Source organism: Vipera berus, assembly GCF_964194415.1.
Source record: "Vipera berus genome assembly, chromosome: 2".
Taxonomy (NCBI): domain Eukaryota; kingdom Metazoa; phylum Chordata; class Lepidosauria; order Squamata; family Viperidae; genus Vipera; species Vipera berus.
In genome coordinates, this window is record NC_138203.1 from 48,962,519 (window position 1) to 48,977,832 (window position 15,314).

At 33.9% G+C, this 15,314-nt stretch overlaps 1 protein-coding gene across 1 annotated transcript in view; it reads left to right on the forward strand.

Moving 5' to 3' along the window:
• FER (FER tyrosine kinase) overlaps window positions 1–15,314 on the forward strand; it is a 144,131-nt gene that overhangs the window by 72,975 nt on the left and 55,842 nt on the right. The window contains exons 13-15 of the mRNA XM_081317517.1: window positions 4,157–4,279; window positions 12,743–12,799; window positions 14,874–14,989. Coding sequence (XP_081173643.1) covers window positions 4,157–4,279; window positions 12,743–12,799; window positions 14,874–14,989 — 296 coding nt within the window. The remainder of the gene's footprint in view (window positions 1–4,156; window positions 4,280–12,742; window positions 12,800–14,873; window positions 14,990–15,314) is intronic.

A 15,314-nucleotide genomic window follows, 5' to 3' on the forward strand; every position in this document is an offset into this window, starting at 1 on the left:
TCAGTGACTCCATCCAGCCACCTCATTCTCTGTCGTCCCCTTCTTCTCTTGCCCTCAATCTTTCCCAGCATTAGGCTCTTGTCCAGTGAGTCCTTCCTTCTTATTAGGTGGCCAAAGTATTTGAGTTTCAACTTCAGGATCTGGTCTTAAGAGCGGTCAGGGTTGATCTCCTCTAGGACTGCCTGGTTTGATCGCCTTGCAGTCCAAGGGAGCTAAATAAAGAGTCTTAATTGTCTATGTCTTGAAAACCTCCTGAAGTACAATACAAGATATATTTAGCAATCTGAAATTTATGATGTAATGATTACTGTATTATATAATCATCTTATATTTTGGGTATTAATGAAGTTTTTTTCAAAACCTGTGCTCAAATATTATGTCAAAAGTCTTCATTATTAAAAGCAACTGTAAAGACAATAGTAGCTGACCAGAACTATTTCAGAAAAGCAAATTTTGTGAGTGTGTGTGTGTTGTATTTCTTGAGCTCCACATTATTTTTTTTATCACTCAATACTCTAGGACCGTGGTGGCAAACCTATGGCACAAGTGCCACAGGTGGCAGGCAGAGCCCTCTCTTTTGGCACGCGTGCCATCGCCCCAGTCCTACGCCTTCAGCTGGGTTTTATAAAACCTTTTCGCTTTAGGCCTCTGCCACTATGTGCAAAAAATAATGATAATGGCGATGTCTATTTTGCTCTATGAGTTCATGGTGACCTAACCCTAACCCGAAGTGGAATTTTCGTCCAATGGGATTTTCCCATGTATTTTACCAGGAAGGATAGATAAAGCAGCCTAGAAAAGTAAGTGCCCTCCTAACCATACCTAAGCGCTCCAAGTTTCTTGGCAATGTCCATTTTGCTCTATGAGTTCATGGTGACCTAAGCCTCAGTGGAATTTTCCTCCAATGGGATTTTCCCAGGTATTTTACCAGGAAACATACATAGGGCAGCCTAGAAAAGTGCCCTCCTAACCATACCTAAGCACTTCGAGTTTGTTGGCGATGTCCATTTTGCTCCATGAGTTCATGGTGACGTAACCATAACCCTAAGTGTAATTTTGCTTCAATGGGATTTTCCCCTGTATTTTACCAGGAAACGTAGATATGGCAGCCTAGAAAAGTAAGTGCCCTCCTAACCATACCCAAGCAATCTGAGTTTCTTGGCATTGTCCATTTTGCTCTATGAATACATGGTGACCTAACCCTAACCCTAAGTGGAATTTTGCTTCGATGGGATTTTCCCAGGTATTTTACCAGGAAACATAGATAGGGAAGCCTGGAAAAGTAAGTGCCCTCGTAATCGTACCTAACCCCTCCGGGTTTGTTGGCAATGTCCATTTTCCACTATGAGTTCACGGTGACCTAACCCTAACCCTAAGTTGAATTTTCCTCCAATGGGATTTTCCCATGTATTTTACCAGGAAACATGGATAGGGCTGCCTAGAAAAATAAGTGTCCTCCTAACCATACCTAAGCTCTCCTAGTTTCTTGGCAATGTCCATTTTGCTCTATGAGTTCATGGTGACCTAACCCTAACCCTAAGTGGAATTTTCTTCCAATGGGATTTTCCTATGTATTTTACCAGGAAACAGATAGGGCAATACATAAGTGGGTTTTGGGTCTCAGTTTGGACACTCAGTCTCTAAGAGGTTCACTATCATTGCTCTATGACAAGTGTTACGAAGTAACCAGGTTTTGACTTCAGTGGGAAGAAACGCCCTGTTATTTGTTTTCATGATTCATCATCATTGTGTTTCAAAGGAATATTAGCCTGTTTAAAAGTTCCCTAATTATTTTTTGGATTACTGTATATTCTCATTTTGCTTTATTCCATATATGAACAATATCCATTTATATCCTGTTAAAATAGTTCAGAGATAAAAGAGATACTGTATTTTTCAGCTACTTTCAATAGGAGATATTTCTATTGTTTTGTTTTAAAAACAACTATTAGAAAATAGGTCTGAGGTTGCTACTTTATTCTAATTTTTATTCCATGGCTTATAACAAAAGTTATATATTCTGTTGTGAAATATTTTCTTTGTTAAAACTGGGAGTATTTCAAGAGCAACGAATCAATCTGGTGGTGATGTTTCCAGTGTTGGAGCATTCACCATTTCTGGAGGCAGTTTGCTCCGCTGGTTAATTGTTCTAACTGTAAGGAAGTTTCTCCTAAGTTCTAGGTTGCTTCTCTCCTTGATTAGTTTCCATCGGTTGCTTCTTGTCCTGCCTTCAGGCACTTTGGAGAATAGCTTGACTCCCTCTTCTTTGTGGCAGCCCCTGAGATATTGGAAAACTTCTATCATGTGCCACCTCGTCCTTCATTTCATTATACTAGACATACCCAATTCCAGCAACCGTTCCTTATGTTTTAGCCTCCAGTCCCCTAATCATCTTTGTCGCTCTTCTGTGTACTCTTTCTAGAGTCTCAACATCTTTTTTACACCGTGGTAATCAAAACTGGATGCAGTATTTCAAGTGTGGCCTTACCAAGGCATTGTAAAGTGGTATTAATACTTCATGTGATCTTGATTCTACCCCTCTGTTAATGCAGCCTAGCACTGTGTTGGCTTTTTTGTCAGCTACAGCACACTGCTGGCGCATATTTAAGTGATTGTCCACTAGGACTCCGAGATCCCTCTCACAGTTACTACTATTGAGCAAGGTACCGCCTATACTATCCCTGTACATTTGGTTTTTCTTGCTTTACTTTTTTCACAATTGAATTTCATTTTGTTAGATAGCGCCCAGTGTTCAAAGTCTGTCCAGATCGTCCTGTATCTTAAGCCTATCTTCTGGAGTGTTGGCTATTCCTGCCAACTTGGTGTCGTCTGCCAATTTGATGAGTTCCCCATCTATCCCCTCATTCAAATCGTTGAAGATGTTGAAGAGCACTGGGCCCAGAACAGAGCCCTGGGGCACCTCATTACACACTTCCCTCCATGTAGATGCAGTTCCATTGAGGACCACACGCTGAGTACGGCCACACGCTAAGCTACGAATCCATCTGGTGGTGATGCTGTCTAACCCACATTTTTATATCTTATCAAGTAGTAGGTTGTGATCTGCTTTATCAAATGTCTCCAAGTAAATTATATCCAAAGCATTCCTCTGGTCCATTAATCTTGTCACTTGATCAAAGAATGCAATAAGATTTGTCTGGCATGATCTGTTTTTGGCAAACCCATGTTGGCTTTTAGTAATGACTTTGTTTGTCTCTAGGTGTTAGCTGATTTGTTGTTTGATTATCTTTTCCAGAATCTTCCCAGCTATTGAGGTCAGGCTGATAGGTCTGTAGTTTCCTGGATCTATTTTTTCCCCTTTTTTGAAGATGGGAACTACATCAGCTCTCTTCCAGTTCCCCAGTGGTCCAGGATCTTTGAAAAATATAGTTCAGTGGTTCTGAGTTCACACCTTCCAGTTCCTTGAGAACTTTGGGGTGTAATCCATCTGGTCCTGATGATTTAAACTTGTCTAAGCTGGACAGGTGCTTACTTACCATTTTCTTGCCTATCTTAACTTGTGTGTTTAATCTGTTTTTTATGGTACTGTCTTTGATAGGTTCGACTGTTTTTTTCCCTTTGTGTAAAGACATATGCAAAAAACAAGTTAAATAGTTCTGCTTTCTCCCTGTTGCTTGTCACCTTCTTGCCACTTTCCCCACCAATGGACCAATCATTTCCTTAACTTTTTTCTTGTTTTTTACATGTTGAAAGAAGCTTTTTGTTTGTTTGTTTGTTTGTTTTACCTTGGTCGCAAGCCTTAGTTCATTTTGAGCCTTAACTTTCCTCACTTCATCTTCGCAGGCATGGGCTATTTGCTGATATTCTGCCTAAGTTATATGCCCTTCTTTCCACATAATATTTATCTCAATTTACTGAAAAAAATAAAGTTCTGTTCAATTAACCTGTAATTATTAATTATTAATTTATATTTCCAAATGTTTCCAGCTGCTGAACAATGTTTTAGCAAACGAAGTCGTATATTATATATTATCCAAATAACTACAGTTTAGTAAATCATTTCAGCATTGTTTGGTCGAGGTTCTTAGAAGACAACTTGTTGCATAAAACAGTGGTAAAGTCAGGCATGACTTTATTAATGGAAAGAGCACCCATTGCATAACTTTCGTATTTCTTCCTCAATTTTGTCCTATAGAATCAATACAGATTTGAAGGAACAGGATTTTCAACGATTCCTCAGCTTATAGAATATCATTATACAACGAAGCATGTGATTACAAAGAAATCAGGCGTTATTCTGCTGAATCCTGTTGTTAAGGTATGTATATTTAATACTAATGATGGAAACTGAAAAGTAGGCTACTTGGTATTGTGTAGTTCTCCTTTTTATGAATATTTGATTTCTTGTCATCATTTTTATTGTTATTCAAAAAAGTTAAAACTCCAGAAAAGAAGAAGATTCACAGGAACAATTAAACAAAAAACCAAAAGAAACAAAACATTAAAAATTGCATTTAGGAAAAAAACCCCACAAACATACATACATATATTATCCCCTCTAGGTGAATACTGTTAAATGTATTACAATATTAGTTTCCCACCTCTTGTGAAACAGGCCCAGCATTTTTTCAAACTTCTAATTCTGTTTAAAATTATTAACCTGTCATCAGTCTACTATATTAATGGCCAAATAGTAAACAAGCAGATAGAACAACAAACAAACAAACAAAAAAGGCAAAAACAAACTATCATCCTCTGCTAACAAACTATTATTGTATTCAACTTGTAGGAAGTTTACCAGTTTCTTTTCTATCCCCAATCATCCCAACAGTTAACGGATTCATCCTGAATCAAATATCCATGATTGTATCTTAATGACATCTCTTATCAATTGTTCTCTAGTTAAATATAGTAGATCCATTCTCCAAAGTCTGTCTATCTTCCCCAAAATGTCCAACTGAAATTATTTTTTGAGTTGAGTATGATAAATCCATTCTTCAATCTTCACTTGTCCATTCAGTTTTCTATTGTTGTAAAAGAGTGTAAGCTTGAACTTTGGAAAGGCATGCATAATCCTCTCAGGTAGTTCTAAGTTTAAACAATCATATCAGTCTCCTGCACCGAATCTACCACTCTCAAATCAAATTCCTTTTATGAATCTAATTTAACTCCAATTACTTGCATTTGGATTATTTTTTTGAAAACATTATTATGTTGTCAAACTGTTTTTAAAAAGTTTTCAACTTGGGTTTGCATATTACCAAAGGATCTTTTTTCTACCAGCTATACTTAGTTGTCTGTACTGATACATTGCTGCTCTAGTATAACTTGGCAAAGGAAAGGTAAAGCTCCTCTTGAGACTGGGAGGATGTTCCTTAGAATAGAGAGGTGGGGAGAATATTTTTAGATGTTTTAGTCCTGATTAAAAAAAGAATTTTGAAAAAATAATCTCCAAAGTGTAGTGAAAGTCCATAATAGATGTAAATGAAGTCTAAACATTTTCATTACTCCAAGGCATGCTGTTTTTCCTTATGGAAGACAATGGTTATTCAAAAAAGCCAAAAAGATCAAAGAAGAAGAGCAAAAGAAACAAATAAAATCCAGCAAGGGGTTAAAATAAATCAGTAGTGAACAGGCCAGTCAACTTTTGAGATAGGAAGCAAAGCAAAACAGAAGCTTTAAAAAGTGTAGTTGATACCCAGGCATGCTTAAGAGAATGGTCTACCAAAAGGAAAAAGATGGATGACCTGGTTTTCCAGTGCTCCCACTAGAACTGTAATTTTCAAGATATCTTGTCCCTGGTGGGTCCATGGCAGTTCAAAAACCCTCTTGGGTGTTCCTAAATTCATTCAAATCCAGGGAGCTGGGCTGCCAAAGAACCAGTTTTTGCAGCAAAATTGGCAGTTTGTAAGTAGACACTTGGGTGCAACACTGGGATAGCCAGAAAGTGGGTGGTAATCTGGGATGGATTATGGGCAGTTGGGTGGCATGAAGATTTGTGAAGGACTCTAGATAGCAAAGGACAAACCAATCCTAATCGTAGTTGCTAAACAAGAACTATCTATAATATTAGTCCTCATTTTGGGGTTTTTTTCCAACTTTTACACATAGGCTTTGGTAAATGGATATTTTATCCTTCTCTGCTTCCCATAAGGTTACAACATTTGTTCACAATGATTTGTATAAATGTTTTTTTCCAAATAATAACATGTAATTATTATTAGAATATGAACCCAGACAGTAAAGCAGCTGAGGACTTCTAGTAGTTACTTATAATAATACTTTCTGAATAAAGTATAATTTGTGTGTGTGTGTGTGTTCAGGGGTGGGCAACAATCACTGAGATTAGTAATTTACTTTATGGACTTAAAATATATGAACCTCCCATGTTACAATAATAATATCAAATTTATCTTAAACCTTTTTATGGTATTCTTGTAATAAGTCTTTTAGATAAGAAAGATATACTTTTACTGAGTGCCCTGACAGCTCTCTTGGTGATGGAACAGTAAACTTTTCTAATCCTACAATTTTCAGCTATTTTTGAAGCTTTTTCTTTTTAGTATTTACTGTTAATTCACCTAAATTTAATATAAAACTTTGATTTATTAATTGAGTGAAATAGTGACAACATTGTGCACAAAAATATATTTTTAAAAATTACTGTTTTTCCTAAAAAAGTGAAACTTCTGTAAATACTGTCAGGGAAAATGAAAAAAATTTTTAACAAAAGACTGGACCGTTATGATGAACTTTGACTTGGCAGGAACTATTCAGCAATACGTGAACATTATATTAATCATAATAGTGGGAAGATATTATATACTTGGTTTTGGAAATTAGACATATATTTTAATGAATACTGAATACTTTTTTATAATTCTCACATATCAAAATATTCATTTGTATTTATTTTAACTGGATTTCTTTAAAAAAAAACTTCGAGCAGCTAAATTGTGATCATGCTCATAAAATTAGACAAATCAATTTATCAAATATCTAGAGTAAAAAGGAATTTCAAAATATTTTGTTAGATTTTTTCATGTGATGCATGCTTTCTTCTATGTTAAGTGCTGCTTGATTGCTTGTTTAAAATTCATGTGAGGTGAGTCCTTGGCAGGAGTCCTTGAATATTTTAATTCTCCTTTCATACAAAATTATCCTACGTGTATCCATTTAGTAATTGGAATTTAAATTGAAGCATCATTTGATGCTATGGAACAAACAAAATGATGTTCAGTTAGCTTAGTGAATAAATGTTCATTTTTTATTGTGTCATTGAAGTAACTATTAATAGATATGGCCCAATTACACCTCATGTTCACTATATGCCAAGCTAAGAGTCATAATGGCAAATTCTTAAATAGAATTTAAATTAGAAGTGCCAAAAACATTAAACAACAGTTTGTGAGTAATTTTGTTTTGAAGGAAAAAGAGGTAAACAAAGATTTCCTTTTATGCTTACATATAAAGTAATAATGTGTTGCCAATTCAATAAATTATCATTAGAGTAATGAAAATTCTGTTGCAGCAATCATGGCCCAAATATATTTGAGAAGATAATAGTAGCGTATATACAGTGTATATGTTTGCTTTTATAAATATGTTTTAAAAATCAATTATATATATTTGAAGATGAATTATATTATATATAATTATATATAATAAAATTTATATGTATATTCAAATATGTGAGCATCAGCAGGGGGATGTTTGTATTGTGCTTTTTCTTTCTCTTTGTTTATATATATAATATATATTGAAAGCTGTGCATTAGTAATACAATAAAAAGTTAATGTAGAATATTCATTAGAATTTAATGTGTTTTCTGAGGTAAGTATTTTGATCATGATATATTGCATTTGTGTCAGGTTCATTGGCTTTCTATTTATTCAAAACAAATTTAAAATGCTGCTTTAGAATCTTAAATCCTTGTACAATTCACTATCACGTTACCTTAAGGAATATTTGAACCCATATTTTAGAAAATCTGTTGCATTCAATTGTGGCATATTTTGTTATGATTTCAGGCATAAGAGACCTGGTGACAGAATTTTTAGTACCTTCAAACTTAAAATTTCCTTTGATTGCCCTCTTTTGTTTTAAGGATAATAGTCCTTTAAGTCCCCACCCCACCATCTGTTTAATACATATTAGAGATTGAACTCATATCTCGAGACTTTGTATCATTCATTTCATGTGATCATAAATTTCGCATCCTGTTTTGGACTCCAATTAATTTCTGGATTGAGTGTCTGATTACTATTGTTGCAATTAATAGAAAAGCCCTGTGACCCAAAGGTCACATATGCTGTTAAATTTCTACACCCCCCCCAATTTTTTTTAAAAATTCTGTTTCAAGGTAGCTGCTTGGATACAGGGTCCTAAAACCAATACATTGTTTTTTCCGAGACTTGGAAAGAAAAGTGATTCTTTTAGTGAGAAAATTGCCTCTGAAGTAGGCTAACCAGAAAAGTGTTGAACATTCATCATAATTGACAAGCACCTAAAGAACAGGACTGTATTTTAGTTTCCCATCTACTGGAGTTTCCCTGTGGAAAATGTAAGCCTTTCTGTTTCTATATGGATCATCCAAAAATACTTGAAGTGAACAAAGCAGCAACTGAATCTTAAAATTCTTCATAAATATAGAGGATTTTTGCCAGGGTGATGGGGTTCTATTTTACACACTGCAATATGGAACAGTCATATTGGAGATGGGCAAAACCATAGGTTTATGTAGTGATTTTGTTTTCATTAAGTATATGTGGCCTGAGTGGGGCTGTATCATGAATCAGTTTTTTTTAAAAAAAAATCAGTAGGAAGAGCTCTTAATATCTGGTGAAGCTTAAACATTTTCCAAATTTGGAATTGCATAACTATCTTTTTTTTCTCATTAAATGGATTTATCGAAGGACTAGGTTTTCTAGTGTGTTTTTGATTTGCTAGCAGGCAGGAACAAACTGCATGAGATCTGCTCTACTTTCTAGCAGATACATATGCTTGTGTTTTGCAGTTTCTTTGATAAACATTGAAGTGAACATTCCCTTGAAAGTGCTTCTTGAAGTAACACAGCTTCCATCTTTCTAATAGTCAAGTAAAATGGCTGCATTGCAGTGCTTTATTTGCTTTGGTTACCTCCTGTTGGAACTGCTGATTGAAGTGTCAGAGTTGGTAGAAACATCTCACTCAGACAAGTCACGTTGTCTTTTTACCTCCAGGAGAACTGCTGCAACATCCATTTGTCACAAAGCACACCTCTGAGGCAAATATATATATTACTCTCTGGAAATTCATCTTCAAATGAACATATATTTTTCAATTTTAGGTTTCCACATTAATTGTTTGATTAATGATGGTCTATTGTTTGTGTTCTTCAGCTAACTTAGTAAATATAAATTATACATCAGCATATATTCAAACTTGTGCCCTCTTCTGGGGTTCAAATAATATTTTGTAGAACAATTGAAAAGCAATATTGGCTTATGGAATGAAAGTAGAAAAACTGAAGAAAAAAATCAAGATATGAAAATGTTCTGATTATTTCTAGAAATTATGGTGGAAAAAGGATATGTTGCTGTAGGTAGGATAACATATTCTTAAACAAAAAACTAGTTTTCAATATAACTTTTAATAGCTAAGGTCAATATACATATACAGGTATTTTATTCAGTATTACTTATGGATAATTGAATTAATTTATAGACTATTCATTTTTTGTTGAAAATAGGTAGCAAAATTTGCATATACAAATTTATTTTTGTTGAAAATGTTTATATAGCCACCCATCTTATGAAATTCAACTTTAACTGTGCTGGCACTGTGGTTAGAATGCAGTATTGCAGGCTGACTGCTCACTGCCAGGAGTTTGATCCTGACTGACTGAAGCTTGACTCAGTCTTCTATCCTTCTGAGGTCAGTAAAATGAGGACCCAGATTGTTGGGGGCAATATGTTGATTTTGTAAACCGCTTAGAGAGTGCTATTAAGAATTATGAAGCAGTACATAAGTCTAAATGCTATTGCTAGGTGGCTACCAGTAATAATAAAAACAAATCCAACAAACAAGAAAGACCTGGTACCCAATCAATAATATCTATCCAACTATATGTCCCCCAGACTATCCCAGTGATTGTTGGCATATCCCTGTAAAAACAGCTGCAACATTTTCTTATGCCATTTAAATTGTTATAGTCAATGTTAGAACTTTAGCACCTTGAGTATATTACTGAGGACACCCTGATGAATTTTTTGCAAAGAAATATTATCTGGGACTGAAAATGTTGACTTTAACGAATGTGGAAACCTATATCATAAAACATTTGCTTAAAAAGGGTTTGGAACAGCAGCAGACGTGATGTACCAGTATAAATAGGGTATTACAGCTTATTTGTAGTTTATAGTACAATTGTATTTAATTATTCTTCTGAATAATTATACATCAAATATATTTCTCATAAAGAAGTCTTAAAAATGTCATCTTCACAGTACCTTTAAAACAAATATTTTAAACTACTAAACAGTAAATTAAAATGTGGAAATGCATGAAATGTATCATCTTTTATTCTAGTACTTATTTTCTTCTTACAAGTGTGTTTGTGTTTGTATTCATCATGACTTTGGGTGTGGCTGCATTTGTTGGTCAGACTCTTAAGTGTGGATTGCTTTTAGTATGTTGACAAGGGCTTGTGGCAATTGCAAGTAGGGGCTGGGGGAGTATGCTAGTTCTATCCGGACCAGAATGCTGGATTGATCCTTCTTGTTGGGATGTACCTCTGGATATGTCATCAGCTTTGGAATGGGTATCATCAGTATAATTGTGACACCCTTTTCTGTTGTTCCTTATCATTCATTTCCAGATCATTTATTTGAATAATTAAATCCATACAAAGGAACAATACTGTTGGTAATGAGAAAACTGTATTCAAAGTAGATGTGAAGTTTATTTTGGACAAAGTTTTTCTTTCTGACAAGGGGTAGGTTCACAGTACGGGATTGGTCCTTGGCTCCCAGTTGTTATTGGTTTTGCATATGAAGCCTACGGCAAGGAACATCTTTCCATAACTGATTAATATGCCAACTTTGATTCTTCCTGAGCTAGTCTGACTTGGCCATTGTGTATGTTAAATATGGTGCAAATCCAAGAATTGGTCACAATTGAATGGAAGAAAAAAAAACAATTGTGGCAATTACTCACCAAGCACAATTTAAGATAGTAATGTTGAACTTTAACAATCTAAATAGCTTAGGAACTGATTATCTGAGGGATTATCTCTGCTCTTTTAACCTGTTCAGTTATTTAGATCAGCAGGAAAGTTCCATTTGGAGATTCCCCTGTTGCCAGAAGCCTGCTTTTCCCGTATTCCTATGAAGTACATTTTATAAGCAGGTACCCTTGCCCCTCTATTCTCCTAGTATTTAAGAAAATTGGAAAAATCCATCTCTTTTACCAAGCGCTTAAACTGAGGTTTAAGGTACTGATTTTAAATTTGTTCTGATTTTAATTATATAGCAGTATGTCAGGATTTAAGTTAGATAAATGAGTATCACAAATAGGAATTAAATTAATAGGAATTAAAAGAAACCAGCAGAGGACTGGACAATGAATAATGAACATTTGTCTGCTATAATTCCTTTTCAGTGATCGAAGAAATGCTTGTTTTTCTTTTTAAAGAATTGGGGTAATAAATATTGCTAATATTGCTTCAAATCTTCCTAAAGTTGTTGCTTTAATTTGATTGCCCTGATATAAAATATCTCTAGGTTTGTCTACCTGCTTTCCTTAATATTACTCCTTTATACTATGAAATGCATAATCAGTGAGAGATGTTCTCAAGCATGCCTAATAAAGATCTTGTGCTGTTCTGCTTAATGCAAATCATCTTATTCTTTTCTGATAGCAAGTGCCTTTGAAATGAGACCACTGTTTTTATCTACTGAATACCTATTTCTTTGACGTGTATTTTATTAAAACCATAGTCTATCTTTCGAATAATATTTTTTGTCAGTATAGTCTTTAAGATTTATACCCATAGAATCTGTTTTTCAACCTACAAGCTGTTGACTGTTTTAGAGGATGTTAAGAATGCATCCAAAGTTAATATTGCCACTTTGTTAGTATACAATTTAAATTAAATAGTTTGGATTTTTTTCAGTAATATCTCTTTAAGATCTTATAGAAGAGTTGATACTGCAGGTTGCTTCAATGCAAACTAAGAGTATGAAGACGTACTTGATTTTTATTTTCATGTCTGATCTCCTAAGAGATATTTCAGTAAAGATACATAACTAAAAATATAGAAACAATGTTAAGATTTGCTTAATTCATTCTAGCAGTGGCAGTTTTTGTTTGGACTAAAATGTATATACATCTCTAAAATGCTCTTTAAGTAAAAAATTGTTAAAAGGGCTCTTTGAAACTTTTATATCAAGAACATAAAGCAGCTGTAAGCATATAGTCAGTTCATCAGTATTATAAATATTTGGGCTTTTTACATGTAATATAATAAACTTTTATTGATTTCAGTAATCTTTAAAAATGATAGACATATTCATACATTAAAGATAAAATGGATATGTTGTATGGGTATTATATCGAGCCAAAGCTTGGATTAGGAATTTGCCATTTTATTAACAGATTTCACATGACCGTCTTTATCTTGAAACTTGTTAGTATGTGGTTCTCTAGTTGCATTGAATCATACTTCTGGAAGAAAGCCAGTGATATGAATAAGAAATGTTAACTTAAAAAACCCCCTAAATATTAATGTTTATTGCTGCAGGATAAAAAATGGATTCTCAATCATGAAGACGTCATTCTGGGAGAATTACTTGGCAAAGTAAGTAACTATCAAAACTCCTAAATATTAAACCTTATTAAAAACACTTTTTTACAAGACATAGTAGTTATTAAGCCTTCTCAATGCATGATAGATCACCTGTTTTAGTCCAGTGTGTCTCTTTAGTTTGAGATCTTTGCAGAATATCTGCTACAACCACAAGAAGTCAGGAAAGAACAAGCAAGACAGGACTGTGAGGTCTTTGGTGCTCTCTGAGCTTAGTTGAGAAAGTACCAGGACCCCACAATTCAACCCTAAGCTATAAAGAGTCTCTTCTATTCAGGTGGGGATTGGACTGTGGGGATTCATAACAGATTTCAGCCCAGATCATGGAGGGCAATATGTAGTATAGGAAGGTATAAATAAAAAAGACAGGAATGAAGATTATAGTTTTTTTCAGTTTGCAGCTGTTATTTTAAATAACTTAAAATACTGTCACTTCAGCTTATTTCTTCAAATTCAGATGTAATAGATGTCTTGGACTGCATGTGTATGAGTGTGTGAATTTTGAATTCATTTAAGTCAAAAATACTTATTGAATGAAGAGATGTTGTTTAATCTTTCTTTATGTCATCACCACATTGAAATGCTTAAAACTCACCTGAAGAATTTTAGATGTCAGTTCAGAGTTTTAAGTGAAAAGGTGTTGAATGCACAAAGTACTTAGTAAAATTTAGAAAGACTAGAGTAGGGTCAAGGATGCTAATTCTAAAACTTCTTATAATATGTCACACTCCAGATGCTGATGAAATATTCTGTCATGTGCAAGTGCATACATGCCATTATTGTTGCTAATTTATTGCCTTATTAAATATAAAGTTGCACTCATTAAATGTATTAAATATCAGGGAAAGTAAATAATATCAGAATATGATTTATTTACATATTTCTTTTTATTTTTATTTTAAAAGAAAAACATAACATATTTGAATATAGAAACATATTCTATAATCTTTAAAAAATTAAGAAACATTGCTTTATGGGATTTACTCCTTTAAAATTTAGCCACATTATGGTATCAGAAATAGAACCTGTATTATAAAGATAGGTTTCATTTCATTTTATCAAGCTGATATTGCGGCTTTGTGTAGCAGTTTTCTATTTGTATTCTGAAGAAGAGTCATATGCTCAGGCCTAATATGTTCTTAATAATGTTATATTTGAAGTGATTATTCTCAAACCTCTTGAGCATCGATGCTGACATGAGGAGGAACTGTACCATAGATTTCTTGTATTTATCTTTTATTTTACCCCATTATGGAGTTGCATGAGTACCAGAACACTGTTTTTTTTTAAATGTATTTTAATAAATGTTTAAAACAATTTTAAAATATAGTAACACTGGAGCTAAATTGAGATAAAATTTAATATAAATAGAGTTTCTTCTAAAGAGGACACATTCTTCATATAATCTGATTACACAAGGAAGCACACAGGAAGATTGCTAAAACTGCAGCTGCATTCTTCCAAACAATATTATATGTGTTTATATTATTCTTAACGCTAATTTATTTTTTAAATCCTCTGGCAACACTTAAAATAATGGTGTGTATGTGCATGTATGCACACGCACAAGCCTTTGAGTCAGGATTGACTCCTGGCAACAGCCTGGACAGCCCCAACATTTTTCTTAACAAGATTTCAGGAGTGTTTTGCTTCCTAGGGCTGAGAGAGTGTGATTGGCCCAAGGTCACTCAGCTGGCTTCATGCCTACTTGACTACTCACTCTTCTGACAATTTAATTATCACTTTTGAGAAATATTAACATCATATGTGACATGGGAAATAGCACTATTTTAAAATATGAGCTCCACCCCTTTGAGCATATGCAAGTTCAATAATTATATTATGATACTATTGATGTCAGTCTGACTCCTCTTGTCCCCTGAAGACATTGCTGCACTGCACTAGTTCATGTGTTAAAAACAATATCTACTTCTCTAAGTCACATGACCTTATATAATAAAATTAGTATGACTGCATTGAGTTAAGGTATTCTGATATTTTATCCATTTAGAACATGATTTTGTTCACTGTTTTCTTCACTGACAACTTCTAATATTTACAACTTCAGGGTAACTTTGGTGAAGTCTATAAAGGAACATTAAAAGATAAAACACCTGTTGCTGTAAAAACATGTAAAGAAGATCTTCCTCAAGAACTGAAAATAAAATTTTTATCAGAGGCCAGGTAAGAAGTAAAAAACACCAAAATATACATTTTTAAAAGTCATTTAGTGGCTTTTAGTGGAAAATATTTTCCACTTCAAAAAGTATTTCACTTTAATAGTGTTTATGCTCTTACATTGATAATAATGTAGAAGTCACTTGAATTTAAGTTTCTCTGGGACAGGGGGAGGGCAGAGAAACCAGCAATGAGGAAATTATCATTGATTTTTTTTTTGCACGTAAAGTGAATATCTTTAGAACTTTACTGTTTTTATAAGCAAGATATATCTAAATGATACACTCAAAAATTCAGGAAAAATCTTTCATGACTTGATTTGTTATTAAAT